Source organism: Ambystoma mexicanum, chromosome 3q (genome assembly GCF_040938575.1).
Source record: "Ambystoma mexicanum isolate Mex_15411 chromosome 3q, UKY_AmexF1_1, whole genome shotgun sequence".
Lineage (NCBI taxonomy): Eukaryota > Metazoa > Chordata > Amphibia > Caudata > Ambystomatidae > Ambystoma > Ambystoma mexicanum.
The window spans coordinates 786413260-786429424 of record NC_090926.1 but is presented as its reverse complement, the minus strand read 5'-3'; the positions used below and the strand labels follow the sequence as shown (position 1 = coordinate 786429424).

The 16165-nt window shown below is 46.8% G+C and overlaps 1 protein-coding gene across 2 annotated transcripts in view; it reads left to right on the top strand.

Annotated features, from left to right (window-relative positions):
• LOC138582997 (proton channel OTOP2-like) overlaps positions 1–16165 on the top strand; it is a 283265-nt gene that overhangs the window by 166029 nt on the left and 101071 nt on the right. For both annotated transcript variants that reach the window (XM_069654848.1, XM_069654847.1), the window contains exon 5: positions 13316–13470. In XM_069654848.1, coding sequence (XP_069510949.1) covers positions 13316–13470 — 155 coding nt within the window. The remainder of the gene's footprint in view (positions 1–13315; positions 13471–16165) is intronic.

Here is a 16165-nt window from a genome sequence, read left to right as displayed (position 1 = left end):
ACGACTGGGAAGAGGGGCTGGGGGGTGGAGGGGTAGGGGAAGTAGCCATGGGGGAGGGGGGACAGTAACTGTGCATTGAGTTCAAATGAGTTGTGTTGTGTAAAAATCAAAAATAAAGTTTAAAAAAAAGAAGAAAACTTGAGAATCATCTGCCTAGAAACGCCAAGACAAATTAAAAGAAGAGACTGTCAGGGAGGTGAAGTAAAGAGGGAAACATGTAAAGGGCCAAGCACTGACTCGGGTGAGACCCCATACAGAAGTGGATAGGAAGAACATTTTGCCTGCTCAAGATACTGACTAGGTTTGGTCAGAGAGCTAAAAAGAAAACCTGTGAAGAAAGTACCAGAGACACCCTCCCCCAATGAGGAAGCAGTAGATAAACGAATCCTAGTGATCCACCATGTCAAAAGCAGTGGAGAGAACCAATAACCAGCATGAGTGCTTAGCGTGACAGGCTAAAAAGACAATTAGCTATATGGAGTACATGCAGTAGAATGAAATGGTTGATGGGCTTGTTTTTAAAAAGTCAGAAGTCAAGAATGCAGACTTCGATAAGACCAAAATTGAGTACACTATACGTTGCAGCATTTTTTCAAAGAAATGTAGAAGAGTAACGAGGTCAATATTAGAAGAAATGTAAACATTAAGACATGGCAAGCTTCTTTATAATAGGAATTAGTAGCATGTTTGTAGACCGGAGGGATGGTACAAGAGTGGGCGAGATTACAGAATATTAACGTTACTTTATTTTAATTTTCATTTGCAAGCTCACCCAAAAGTCTCAAGGCGCACAAGAAGGACACAACAAGGCGCACAACCACAAAGCACAAGGCTAGTGAAGAACCATCTCTAATGTACACCTCGATTGAAAAGGAATTTGCTCTAATCGACAAAGGGAGTTCATTTGAAATCTGAGGGGCCCTGCAGTCAAAACTGGTTCTGCCAAATCTCTTAAGATTATACCTAGAGTTAATAGATGATGAAGATCGTTGGACCGAAGGGTCCTTCTGATGGCAACCTCTTTAAGGCACTTAAAGGTAGTTTGGCGCTAAGCCATGCAGACATTTGTAAGTCATAGTAGCCACTTTATGGGGAATTCTATGTCTCACCAGAAACCAGTGCAATTCACGTCTGGCAATGGATACATGCTGTTGCTTCCTAAGACCAGCCACAGCTTGAGCTGCATCATTCTGAGCAATCTGTTTTAGCATTGTTAAGGGCCACAAAATTCAAAGCCATCCTTGATTGGATGGCAGAAAAGATGTCATTGATTTTTATGGAGTTAAGATGGTAACCTCGAGAAAGTTTCAGCAAGACCTGGGTGTCATCGGCATAGTTTGTTTACTGTACCCCCATGCTATCAAGCAAGTTAAAAAGAGGTCTGGTATAAATGTTGAAAAGCATGGGGGACAGGCAAGAGCCCTGAGGGACACCACAGGCCAGCTGGAATGGCGAGGCCTTAAAATCCCCAACTGCCACCCTGGCCCTACGAGGTGCTAAACAATAATAGATCCAGTGTACTGCAGATTGAGAGCAACTACGAAGCTCAAAAAATCTCTTCAAGTAGCTGAAGATCAACTAAGTCAAAGCTGCAGAGAGGTCTAGTAGCATAAGAGGTGCTACGTGCCCTTGATCGATGATGGAAGTGATATTGGGTTTTAAATCAAAGGGGGCTGTCTCTGTGCCTCTGTACAAAAGCCTGATTGCAGATCTCCTAATAGGTTTTAAGTTTCAATGAAGGCCTGAAGTTGGCTAAATGCTATTTTGTCTAAAATGTTAAAGAAAAGAAAGAAGCATTCGTTATTGGTTATTAGTTCCCCAGTATTGCTGGAACCAACTTGTCCTTTTTTTAACAAGGGAGTAATCCTTGATAGAGGAAGGGACTAGAGACTCGGAGAAGGAAGCATTTATAATCCTGGTAATCCAGGTAGTCAATGCCTCTGTGCTCTTGATTATACTCGAGGGGCATATATCGCCAGGACACAAAGTAGGTGTCATGCCTTTTAGCGTATGTATAACTTCACCCTCGGATACATTGTGAAAGAAGAAAAGGGGTGAATCTGAAACGGGGACAGATTCTATGGCTGACACTCTGTCATCCAGTGATAACGACATCAGAGAAGATTTTAGGGAAGCTTGACGAGCTAAGATGTTCCATATGTGTAGGAACAGAAGGAAGGGGAACCAACAGATCTGTGGTAGGATGAGCATGTGTAAGGAACACAATCTGAAATAAGTACAATGGTATCCAGAAGGAGATTCTTCAACGGAAAGAACACAAAATCTCCAGTCTCAAATGTGAATAAGTAGAAACTCAAAAGGTAATAGTGGAAAATGAAGAATACAGAATAGAAGGGAGCAATAATTGATTTTTAATGTAAAACACACTTCAAGGGTAGCGAGAGTCAAGACCAGGTCGGCATACCACTGTTCCTTAGAAAGACCGATTGAATGTAACTAGTAGGAAGAGAAGAAAGGGAATCCAGATCTTCTAAGGATTGAGACTTCATCCATGCCCGTCCAGCTTATCGAGGAGAATGAAGAACCTGGAGTGCTGGAGTGAACCAAGGTGAAGTAGGCTTTTGAAAATAGCTGAAGGACCTGGAATGGGGAGTCCAAAGTAGCACCAATAGAGTAGAGGACGCTGCATCCGTACAGAAAATGAAGGAAAAAAAGTAGAAGAATCAAAAGCTTGACAATCACAGGGCATTGGAGAATCATTGGAAAATGATGAGAGGAAGTTGGAAACCATGCAGAAAGCCGGAACTGCCAAGAGATGTAAGAATAAGATCAAGGTAGCAACTGAAGAATGGAAAAGGTGAGTAGGAATTTAGGAAGGATTAATAGTCCAGCAAAGGAGGAAAAGGAAATCTGTGACTAATGAAGACATGAGTATTGAAATGCCATAGGAAGACAAACTGAGAGCTGTATATGGAGCCATTCAGAAAGTAGAGAAATCAGTCTTCACACAAATGAGGACCTTCCTGCAGGTCAGGAAAGCCATAGGATAGGGTTTAGAGAATACATTTGAGGTGACCATGAAGAATGATGGCGATTACCAGTGCCACCGCATGTCTTCACATTGCACCGAAGCACAATTTTCCTGGTAACACGCATTACTTTCAATGACAGGGGGTGCCTTACATGTAACTTAAACTTTGTAAAATTGTTTGAGTCTTGACATCTGTCTTCTGACACTCATCTGAGGTGGAGAAAATCACAGGTATGTAAGGATTCATGCAAATGTGTACACATCAAGTATTAACAGTGTAAGTCCATCAAGAGATTTAATTCCAGAAACTCCTGGGTCTTCATTTTGTATTTTCAGATATTCAAACTAGTTCATGCCAAAGGGTGTGATCTTGCATTTGTGTAGCGTCACTTGCCATATGTTATGGAATCGAAGCAATGTGGGTGGATGTCCCTTCTTAGTAGTGCCGTACGAGGGGAGAATACTCATGCATGCAGCTATAGTTGGGGAGAGAAAAAGTCTGGCATAGATAGTTGGAGGAGGGAGGAGGGAGGAGGATAGAGAAGAGGCTCGAAGTCTGCAGCTGGAAAGGACGGTGTGCTACTGGACTGAATTCTCTATGAACTCTGTTGTATTCTATGGGGTGCAGTGCAAAGAAAGGAGAGGCAGCAGGAGTAAGGTGTAAACGGGGCCCTACTGCAACTGTCTGTATTTTTTTGGTTCTGTTATGCTTTGTATGTTAATGAACACCCAGGGGTAGTGGGTGACTGGGCCCAATGTATTTGGGTCCCCGTTACTTGTTAAGGGTGCAGCGGAGCATGGTCGGAAGCTGGAAGGGCGTATGAATCCCAGAACCCTGGTCCGCTGATTATGATTGCAATGCCCCTCGTGCAGTGTGCATGCGTAGAGTCTTATTCCTACCGCTGCAGAATGATGACGTGGACGTGAACCCAGATGAAGAAAGTTAACAGATACACAAGCATAAAGTAAGACATACACAGGATACTACGGTCTCTGCGTCACACAGATAGGGAGCTCCTTTAAAGTATCGATTGACTGAATTGGAGGAGAGCAATGAAGTGAAATCAAATGGTCGTACCTACAGTCCAGTGCATTTGTATATTTCTACGTGCTGCAGTGTGAGCAAGGCCTGGAGATGAAGCAGACAAAGGGAGAGTCCAGGGAGGAAGGTTGTCTTGGACATTAACCTAGTGAGAAGTGAGTGGAAGGGAAGCTTCCGGGGTGGCAGATGCGCTGAGATGTACATTCCTGTATGCGAGTTCTGTTGCAAAAGCTATTGGATCAATGCAAACCCAGATCGGGCTAAACGGTATGTGTGGTATATGTGGAACATCTCGCATATTTGTAGAATTGAATCTGCTAGAGGAATTAGGAAGAGGGTTGAAGTCCAGATCCTTTGAAGTAATGGTTTGTCAAGGACTGAAATTGTCCAATGTACAAGGAGTTGTAGGACAACGTGTGAGGGGTGTGCAGATTTCTGCTGGTAAGTGACCGGGTGAGCCGTTGCAGGCTAAGAGAGGGCCAAAGTGAGGATGAGGTGTTGGTGAAATAGGAGAGCAAATAAGTGGAAGGAAAGCAGGTTCTACATAGGAATGTGCCGGAGGGGTGTGGTGGGTGGAGTAGAGGATAGACTGGGAAGGGTGATTATATGTATTAATTATGTGACTGTTAGGAAGAAAGGGCAGATATTGAGAGAGAACTGAGAAGGAGCTGGGAACAGTCAGGTCTTGAGTGCTTTCCGGAAGAGGAGGTGGTCTTCTGCAGGACATGCGATTGTCTCCCCATCTTCCTAGCTTTCTGAAGACCCCAGTATCACCCCAGTATTACCTCCTATTATTTCTGTTTGACCCAATATTACCTCATAGTATTTCTGCAGGCTCCACCTTTGCCACTCCTGCAGAACCAGAATTTCCTCAGTGGAACACGCTTTGCTCCAGTGAGCAATTTGGTGGCAGGGAGCCATTGTGCGTAGACCTACATGTACTCGGTTCCCCTTAGCCAAATTGTGGCCATTTGCACGGCAGAGTGCAAATATGCTGGGCAAAAGGCAGTGTTCTCATTTGTACACTGTCTTTTGCCCTGCACATTTGTCCTATGCCATGCAAATGAGTAAACGCTGTCTTCCATGCGCACATGCCAGTATGGCAGGCAGCGTGTTCAATGGTTCCCTTTGGAGTAGAGGACTCCTCCTGTGGGTGAGGCCGACGCGGGCAGTGACGCCCCTGGCGCCATATCTCCACTCCTGGCGACCGGTGAGAGACAGCAACGAGTGAGCCGCGTGGGGACTCTCAGCCTGAATTTAAGATATATACGCATCCCTGAGGCACCCGGAGGGGAACACTTCTGCGACAAAACTGCAACAAAACACAGCATACGCCCACACACGCCGACCGCAAAGGTGCTGCAAGCACTGGCAAACGCCTGAACAACGCCATGAGAAGGAGTGCTCCACCAAACCTGCACCGGACGACTTGCGCAAAGCAACATCATTGGCAAAGAAAAGAGCAAGAAAACCTCAACGCAAAATACAATGGACCAATATTCTACGAGCACATCTACAGCAATAAGTGTTGAGGACCCGGGGGGGACTCCCCTCTGCCAGACGAGGCCCTGTCACTAAAAGACGTAATGGCCGCCATTGCCAGCTCGCACTCCTCGGTGGAACAGAAAATGGATGCTATCTACACGGAGGTCTCCTTCCTCCGCCATGACCTCCAGAAACTCTCGTCTCGGACCGGGGAGGTGAAACAATGAATTTCTGGCGTGGAGGATGACCTCGGGGGGTGCACCAACAGTTTACACAAGCATTAACCCGACTGAAAATCCTGGAAGCCCGAGTTGACAAGGGAGAAGGCAGGTCCCGCCGCAATAATATTCGCATCCTGGGACTGCCGGAACGCACAGAGGGACCCAGTGTGGAACTGTTTCTGGAAGAATGGCTGGCGGACCTCTTTGCGCCAAAGACCTTCTCGAAATTTTTCTCAGTGGAACGTGCACACCACATGCCCGCGGGTCGCTCGGCCCCGGGTGCACCCCCGAGAACAATCATTGCGAGACTTCTTAATTATCGTGACAGAGACGCCATTCTACAAATGGGCCGAACAAAAGGGTCAATGACATTTAATGGAGCCAGAATTGCTTTCTTTGCAGATTATACTCGCGAGGTCCAGAAAGCCAGCCAATCCTTTGAGCACCTAAAAAGGAAGCTTCATTCTATGAACGTGAGATACGGGCTGCTGTTCGAAGCCCAGTTAAAAATCCAACATGAAGGCAGAACTGTACACTTCACCGACCCACAGGAAGCCTGGAAATAGGCAGAGACCCACATCGGCGGCGACTGGACCAGACAGGACCAACACCACAGGGGTAGATCAAGACCCCGACCGCAGAGAGAAAGACCAGCAACCTATACCTGAGATCCCAATTGAGCCAGACGGAGACCCCAATCCCTAAAACTGGAAATAACGGCCGGATGTGGGAGCAAACTGAACCACTAATGGACTCAAGAACCAACCCTTCTCCTGGCAACCACCTGTAATGCAACACTCCTCCAGAAGCGACAGTAGCAGTGAGTTGCCGTCACCCCTGTATAAGGGATCATATGAGCCATATGCGGTTGCCATTAACACACCATGCCATCGGCAGACGCCACATCCCCGACTCGAGACACCAAACCCACAAAGGAGTAGTAAGTAACAGTGGTAAAGGGGGAAACAGTTCATATTAGTTAATCTGGCGATATAGTTTTAAACGCCAGTAGAGTTTGGGCGACAGATACTTCATGTTGGGGAGGAGTATGAGGTGGGGGGGGGGGAGTGTTTCATGTTAGTTATTTTCCGGGAGATCACACCATGTCAATGTCTATCAAGACCCCACCAAACATACCGTGCTCGCCGCCCATGCCCACACTAAGCGCGAACGCTGTGTCCCCACGGCCAAATGTACCACGCACCTACCAGGCACAACATCCCAGATTCTTAAACAGCAATGGCCGCACAGCACCATGTAGATTCCATTAATGGGAATACACAAGCCCCAATGATACCCAACAAACGCCACAGGTCCCTTAAAATCCTTACCTGGAACGTTAATGGCATGGCCACAAGTATAAAACGATGGCTGATCATGCAATTCCTTAATAGAAGCTCTCCTGACATAGCCCTCCTAACCGAGACCCACTTAGCAGGCTCCACATGCCAATTCTTCCGCAGAACTAACTATCGACTAGCTTACCACGCGGGGTACACAATGGGTTCCCGGGGCATCCTGATCCTCTTACATAAGCGACTCTTTTGAACTATCTGCTGTGGCGCAGGTCCCTTGTGGCCGTTTTGTGATGCTCCAGGGCATACTCTGGGGGAGACAGTGGCCATTTTAGTGATATATTCCCCAACGGGGTTGGAGGAGGGTCTCCTGAAGGAGGCGACAGTCTTGATGGCGCAACAACAATCGGATGTATGGATCTTGGGAGGGGATTTTAACAATGTTATGCGCAACACATTAGACCGGTTCCACATCCGCAACCGGAACCCAAACCGGCCCACAAGGCTGGCGACCTTTGCGTCAGCGCTTGGTTTGAGTGATGTGTGGAGAGAACTCCACCCTACAGACCGAGGATTCTCCTTTCACTCTGGGGCCCACTCATCCTTATCCAGACTAGATTAATTCTTCCTCCCAATCCCCGAAGCATATAGGGTAAGAACGACTGAACTCCTTCCCCGTGGCATATCAGATCACTCTCCCCTGGAGGTGACGCTCCGTACGGAACGTCCCCTACCGCCTAAAACATGGTGGCTAAATAATTACTACCTGGGCCTCCCCGAGTTCATGGAACACATCACGGAAAAGTCTAACAAATTCTTCGAATTAAACACGGGCTCGGTAGAGGACCCAGTGATACTATGGGAGGCACATAAGGCAGTACTTAGAGGGGAAATGATGACCCGGACGTGCAATAAAAGAAGAGAACACCGTAGGAAAGTGACGGAGGCTGAGGAGGAGGTTGAGAAATGGGAAATCAGATACATCTCCGACGCTACCCCTGAAGCACATCGCTCCCTCTTGAAAGCGAGAGCAGCCCTCCATAACACGGCGTTAGATAACACAAGACAGGCGCATTGGGAGTCAAAGACCAGAATTTATGAGCAGGGCGACAAAGCAGGCAAACTATTGGCGTGGCTGGAACGACGTGAGAAAGGGCACAGACACGTCACAGGTTACTGACAGAAAAAATGAGCTTGCCCAAACAGACCCAGAGATAGCGGAGGCATTCGCCAACTTCTATGCCACGCTATATGCCACCCCAACGGCCTCTATAGACTCATCCCTCCTAGATGAGATTGTGCTCCCGCACTTGTCGGAAGTGCAGAGAACACACCTAGATAGGGAACTGGACGAAGAGGAAATAGCAGAGGCTATGACCATGCTACAATCCGGGAAAACACAGGGTCCAAATGGTTTCCCAGCCGAGACCTGGAAGAAGCTGGGCAGCAACAAGATGGCCGCCCCCCCTGCACGACCTGTTCCTTGCAGCCAGGGAGCAGGGCACCCTTTCACTAGATCTACGAACGGCCAACATTGTGGTCATTCCCAAACAAGGCAAACCCCTGGACCAGTGCACATCGTATAGGCCGATATCGCTTATTAATAGCGAAGCCAAAATCCTGGCTAAAGTACTGGCCAATAGGCTCCAACCGGTCATATCCTCACTGGTTCATCAAGATCAATGCGGCTTCATGCCGCAAAGATCGACTAGAATGAACGTACGCCGATTATATCTGCTATTGGAAAGAGCCCCAACTCTCAATACACTGCTTGCGCTACTCGCAATTGATTTCGAGAAAGCCTTCGATTCAGTGGCATGGGCAAGTCTCTGGGCAATAATGAGGCGCATGGGCATAGGTGAAAACCTTCTTAGCTGGGTCCAACTTTTATACGAGGCCTCATTAGCTGCAGTCAGAGTGAACGGGTGGACCTCCGGGACCTTCCCGCTGGGCAGAGGCACCCGACAGGGCTGTCCGCTGTCCCCCCTCATTTTCGCCCTAGCAATAGAACCACTGGCACGATGGCTCCGACAGGTCACCCCATGGTCCGGATTCCAGTGGCCAGAAGGGTGAGAGGACAAGCTCTCCCTTTACACAGATGACCTATTACTCTATTTAAGCAACCCAGTCCATGCATGTCCAATTATAACCCAAATGCTAAAGACCTATGGGGACTTCAGTGGCCTCAAAATAAACTGGGGAAAGTCGATCCTCTTCCCAGTAAGAGGTGGCGACCTAGCAATTCCTCGTACCGAGTAGAGAGGGAGGGCTTCCGCTACCTGGGCATATGGGTCTCGGCGGCTCTATCGGACTATGTGCTTCACAACCTGCTCCCACTAATTGACCGCTTTGCCGGGGATGTACAACACTGGATGCTCCTACCCCTTACGCTTATGGGCAGAGTGGCCCTCTTTAAGATGATGGCACTTCCACATTTCCTTTACATACTGCAAAACGCCCCACTAGCTATACCAAATTCAGAATTCATCCAAGTGGAGAATCTCCTTAGGAAGCTGATATGGAAGGGAGGGCAGCCCCGAATTGCGCTGACCACGTTGCAACGATCTATCTGGGAGGGGGGTATAGGAGTCCCACACCTTATGTCCTACTACTGGGCCAGTCAATTAAATGTAGTCAATGACCTCCTCCAGGGGGATCGCGAACTTCCACATATTAGAGCGGAACTACCTATTATTCAGGACACCAGACCACTCGAAACATTATATCAGAGTCTATCCAGGCCCCCAGCACAAACGATGTCGACCCACATTGCGATCATTTGGAGGCAGGCCCGCATGCACATAGTTTGGGGGAACAAGATCACCACGGCACAACCGCTGTGGAACAACCACATGTTGTCGGAGGTACAAACACTGAACGCATGGACCCGGTGGGTGAGGGCGGGGATAACCACGATAGGAGATATCGTTACCGATGGCTCCATGCTCCCCTTTGAAACACTCCAGCAGAAGTTTGGAATCCCAGCAGCAGAACACTACCATTATACACAACTAACGCACGCACTCAATGGTTATAGGCAAGCACTTACCGATGCACCAGATTGCACACCCCTGGAATGCATCCTACTCACACAACACATCCCCACCAAGGTAACAACTATCCTATATAAGGCCATTAATGCATTCGCTACCCCGGAAATGGTCAGCATCAAAGCCAGATTGGAACGGGATGTTGAGGCCATTTAACCTGAGGACTGGATCCACATGCACCCGTGCAAAATTGCAATAGACTCCAGAATAAGACTGATTCAGCTGAAGATACTCCATAGGGTATACTACGCCGAGTGGCCCTTTTCGCTTGGGGAAGGGCAACAGATCCCAACTGTTTGAGATGCCGGGGGAGGAAGGCACATTCATCCATCTCCTCTGGGAATGCCCCAAAATCGAGACCTTCTGGACACAATGCTCTCAAATATTAGGAAGGACGCTGGGTCGCACGATAGCATTAAAGCCTGCAATAATGTTACTGGGGGCCCCAGATGAGAACACTGCAAACAAATGGGAGGGTATTTTTCTCTCCATAGCAATGGGCCTGATAAAGCGTGACATAGCGCAGAAATGGGGAGCCCCGGAGTGCCCAACAGTGGCTCAATGGTCAAACGAAATGGACATCTGCACGGCGAAAGAACACAGAATATACACAGCATGGGTGTGCCCAGCAAAGGCCACAAACATTTGGGGAGAATGGGAAGCACGTGTGACCTGAGGACTGCCAGCATTGGGGGAGGAAGAAGAACAGGGGGGGAGGGGAGAAAGCGCAGGAGCGCAACTCAGAACTCGGCAAGTAACACTGTACTGGAAAGTGATGCACATGATGCACAGAGTGGCAGGACACGAGCAGATTGATGGACCAACCCGGTGACCAGGGGATGGAGGGTGGGGGGGAAAATGTTGGTATGTTGTATGTATGTTTTAAAATAACCAATAAAATATGTTATTAAAAAAAAATATTCTATTCTTTTAGGCTGCTTTACTGAGTGTCCTCAGCATCCCAGATGCTCCGCAGAGATTCAACTTCTTGTGATAGTGCCACTTTCACGTTAATGAAAGCTAATGCATCACAGCCAGCCCGAAAAGTGGTCCATGTGCCATGCGGAATCGATACCGGGCCCGAGGCATTACCTTTGCCGGCAGAAATACCGGCAGGCAACAACTGGGACTGCTAAACATTCTGGGCCTCATTCGCATTAGCTGTACCTTAAAGAATATGCATAAAAAGGCTTGCGTAAGCCTGTTACTCGTTTTCGTAATGGTACGCTCATTTTCATTCGTTCGTATGGCAGCAAATTACGTTTCCACTGCCTCCCTTCCTCTCTGTCATACAAATGTCAGAGCATTTGCGCTGGCATGCATTTTCATGCCAATAAAAATCTGGTGCATAAAGCCAGCGATCTCCATAGGGATCCCCATCATTTGCACCATCATGAAAATGCCTGTCGGCGCAATGTCTGTTGCACACTCCAATTTTGAGCATTTATTCCCAAATATTTAAGAAAGCTTGTCTTTGTTGCACACTGGGCTTTGCAAGCGCCATGAGAGGAAACGCGAGTTGTTTAGTTGAGCTAACCACAATTCGGTTTCCCAGTCCTGACCTCCATGGATGTCTGACGGTATGGATCTGTTGCCCGCTATGTCAAATTTTCATCTTTTGGAAAAATAAGCAGCTGTGCCTCAATGTCACATAAGTTGTTTTGGTAGCACATCTTGAACTTTCTGGGGGCGACTTGGTTCCCGCGGAACATTAAACATGGTATTCACCTCGTCCAAGGAACGCCTTCCCCAACAAACGAAGGGGTCTTCCAGGCTATGAGAAGGACCTGTTGAGTTTGGACTCCCCTCTGCTGCATGGCATACAAATCAGAGCAACAACTTTACCCCTTTGGTGTCTAAAAGGATTATCACGGGTTGTGTGCTTCCCGTCTTCCTGTAAGGTTGTCCCGGAGCCATAGCTTTTAGGACCATTCCATCTTGGAGAGTCTTTCACAGCCTTCCCAGGTATACCAGCCTGGGATGACGATGAGCTGACAATATCTTAGAAGGGGATAATAGACTCAAGACTGGTGATGGACTGGGGCCTTAGGGAATCCACTGTGTCCCAGTCCCATCTCCCTGTCTCCGGCATGGGTCATTGTTACATGGACCCATTGGTGGAGATCTGTCTGGAATGTTCAGCAATACCTAAAAGCCACATGCATTGTTACTGTGCCACTCACAGGATGCACAGAGATGTAGTGCTACCTTGCTGGGATTTGCAATCGGTATTAGCACACAAGATTTTTCAGCTGACGGGCATCCTCAAAGATGGGTACCAGTGTGCTGAACCCAACCAAGGATAGCTGCAGGGGTGAAGACACTTGCCTACCTATGCCCAATAGCTTTGGCCTTCCCCCGGGTTGCTGTAGAACACCCCTGAATTAACAAACCTTATGGCAGGTTCTGAGGGAGATCTGTGAAACCAACAGAAAAGGTTATTGTAAAAGATCAGACCTGAAAACCTGGCATGGACTGCTGTAACAATGATCTGGCAACTTCTCTTGGAAAAATGGATACTATTCTCTTTGGATTGGTATCTTGGCTTCATTTGTTTGCATAGTGGCTTATTGAATACATGTTTTTTCTTTTCCTGCCTAGACCCATATTTCCTTAGATCTTTACCTAAATATTAGTGTGTTCCTGCTGATTTCTACCACTCAACAAGCCCATTTTTAGTTGCTTTTGTCTGAGTCGCCTAAGAGCACTGTGGGGGGTTAGCTAATGTTATTTACACCACTACTTCCTGGATCAGTTTTCGAAACACCGCTTTTTACCGCATTTTACTGCACATGAAGATGGGAGGGATGAATGAGGGGGGTTTAGGTATTAAAAAGGTGTGGAAGTTGCAGGGGGTCTCCCCCGCGTGACCTCATTTTTCTTCCAGTAAAATGTGGTAAGAATAAAATCGACCAAATGGGCCTATGGGGAAAACCATAGATCCTCAGTTTCTCACAGGCAGACTGTCCTGTGTGGATTCCCGAGACACTGGGGCCTCCTACAGGCCAGTAGGGCAGATAGAGGGTCTGGTCAAATCCAAAGCCACACCGGTCGTAAATTTCTCATGCTGATTATTTTCTAATATGAAATTGCAAAAGTGCAATGCACATCCAAGAACATGGTACACACATTCTACATTATTCTTGCTCATAGTTTTGTACCACATGCACAAATAACATTCATAAGCGGTGGCAAATGCAAGCTACTAACAAACATTTTCTCCTACCCAGATGCGGCCTGATGCTGTTACTTGCCACTAACCTTGCTGTGTGGATGACCACAGTCACTGATGAGACAAGCCATCTGAAAACCGAAATGGAGGAGGAGGACCTGAAACAGAACCACACAGAAAAGGGAAACTTGACACGAGGCAGGATACTCGACGGTAAGGCACAATTTGCACCTAACCCGAAACTGGCATCTCCTGTTATCCTAGTTGTGGGTTCACCTGGCCAATACTCTTTGATACTGTTGTAGTCACAGATAGTGTCATAATGCAAATGAGTGGGTTGGACAAAATCCCGGCTACTGTACAGCGAAGCAGAATTTGCACACAGTCTGCCTTAAACAAATAGTGCACTCAAAAATGGTATTGTCCCAAGCATGTGGTTTTAAGTAAACTGTGATCGATCGTAAAAACATTTCCTATGCACCTTATCTTCGTTTTCCACACTTTTACACATGTGAAATCAATGAGCGGGGCGCGGCCAACTTGTGCTAATCTTATCTGTGGATCGATCGCCCTAAGCTCGAGTGCCACTGCGACACTAAATCATATCACCCGCCTCTGAAGCTGACATCACTATTCCTAGCAATATTCTCCACCTACTTTCATGACGATAGTAGGCAGCGTAAAGAAACGCGGCCAGTCATCACCTACGTATGTCAGTTGATGCAGAACCCGGAAATTCAACAATCACATCCTCACACAGCACAGCGCGTCCCAAATCAGAATAGAAAACACTATTTTTAAAAGAAAAATTAATCCTCTGCAATTTATAATGTTCTTTTTTTTCACAAAAAACGCTCCGAGAACATCCGCAGATTTCCATTTAAGACCAATTTTCTAATGTCCTTGGGTTACAGCATCAAAACTTTATCATGAGGCGCACAGTGTTCCTTTCGGGAGAAGATGCGCGTTCGACGCACCTTGATTCGCAAGGCTTCGGCATCAGCTTTTTGCTAGACCACCGTAAACAATGACAGGTTGCTCCTTATAGCTGGTACCGCCAAAGGGCATATCGGTCGCGGGCGATCGTCCTACATCAGCATAATCGAAATCCATTTAGGTGTATCTGCCATTTCTGGTTGAAGAAACCGTCACTCGGCATCAGGACACGATGACATTTGCAGCAAGGAAAAATGTAGCTGTGTAGAAAACAGAATAAAAATATATTTCAGTAGCCGTTCTTTATTTAAATGTATCCGTTTACCCTTTCATTCTGCACCTGGTGAAACCTAATAACCAACACAAACCACAAACAATGGAAACACACAGAAAACATCAGGGAAATTTGGAGTCTAAAATGTGCTTGAGAGGTTAGCCCTGGTTAGCGCTGTGGAGTATGTTTAGCTCCCAATGGGATGCGGAAGCTGATGGAAAAATTCGAACAACACATATACGGCATTATAACAGATTATTAGCAACACACTTGTGGTTGGTGGAACCTTGGGGAACCCAGATGTGGACTCCATGCTCACTGTGCTCAGAGAGGCACAGCTCCACCTCACTGATGAGGCACAACAAGGCTGAATCACTTGTATGGGGTTGCTGTAGGTACTCTAGTTGAGAAGGGAATTGCCATAGCATTTCGGTGCTGGACTTCCCATGTGCCTGGAATAAAGACAAATATGCAAATCGATATTTCCCATCTGTGAAAGGTACATTGAGTTAAAGGTGAAGACTGCGCACACTCAAAGTGTAAAAAAAACACATAACAGGTTATCATGCCGCAACACACTGATATGCCATGGGACGAAGTGGTTTAGATATCACTAACCTGCATAGAGGTTGTGTTTGCGTGTCGTCACAATATGCCCCAACCAACAACCCATAACAATGTAAGTAATCAATACCGGTTAGAAAATGAAACTTTTAATCGTTCGTCTATATATAAACCCGTCTTCAGTCAAATTTACATGATATTTGGTATTTCCATTCTCTCGGCGTAACGCAGAGTGTCCGCTCAGAACAACGGTTTTCATTGAATGAAAATAAATGTTCCAATGTCAAGTTTAAAAATAGTAAACCTTATCATTTTTTCGGGTATTTGACAACTTCCGTCCTTCAATCCACAGCGAATCCCCCCTTTCTTCCAAGGTCAAACAACAATTGAACCTTCTTTGGAGCGTGTATGGTAAGTTTTGTTTTTTGTGAAGAAAAGCCTCAGATCAAAAACATACTGTACAAGATGCGTCGGTGTTAACTCCCCACAAGCTACATCAAACGAAGTGACCTTCGCTCCATGGGAGCGATTAGCCCGCCGGCCGACCAACGTGGCATTTGAAATATATTTAAAAAATAAATTAATTGTTTGCGGGCATCAATCTGTGCTGCGCTATCGCAAATACTTTTTTACCCATCAGTAGTGCTAGTGATTTTGTTTTTTTTGGAAAACAGTTACAATTAGGGTAAGTAAAATGGATAACGAGGAAACCGTTTTCAAACAGGCCCAATGTCATCTTTCTACTATGCCTGAAAATCCATCTCTCTTTTCACAAATGAAACTCTCCCATCCCCAGGGCCTAGCTAAGCCAACCCACCCCATGTTCTCACCACGTCTGCGTGTGCATTGTTCTCATGGAGCAATGTCTTCTGCGGATAATGTGAGACATTGACGAGTCATAAATCCAAGTGCCCATTCATCTCCACTGAACTCCCGTGCACTAACAACCTACACCTGCCAGGCCTGAGCCCTCCAGCTCAGACTCTGCAGTTCCTTTAATGCTGATATCCATGTGACCCTCCCATGTCCTGATCAGTCAAGCATTGTCATTGTTGGCTGCTGAAGGAAGATAGCATTTACAGTTTTTAATTGCACTCTGTGTCCCGACCAATTGTAGCCTGTTAATTAGTATAC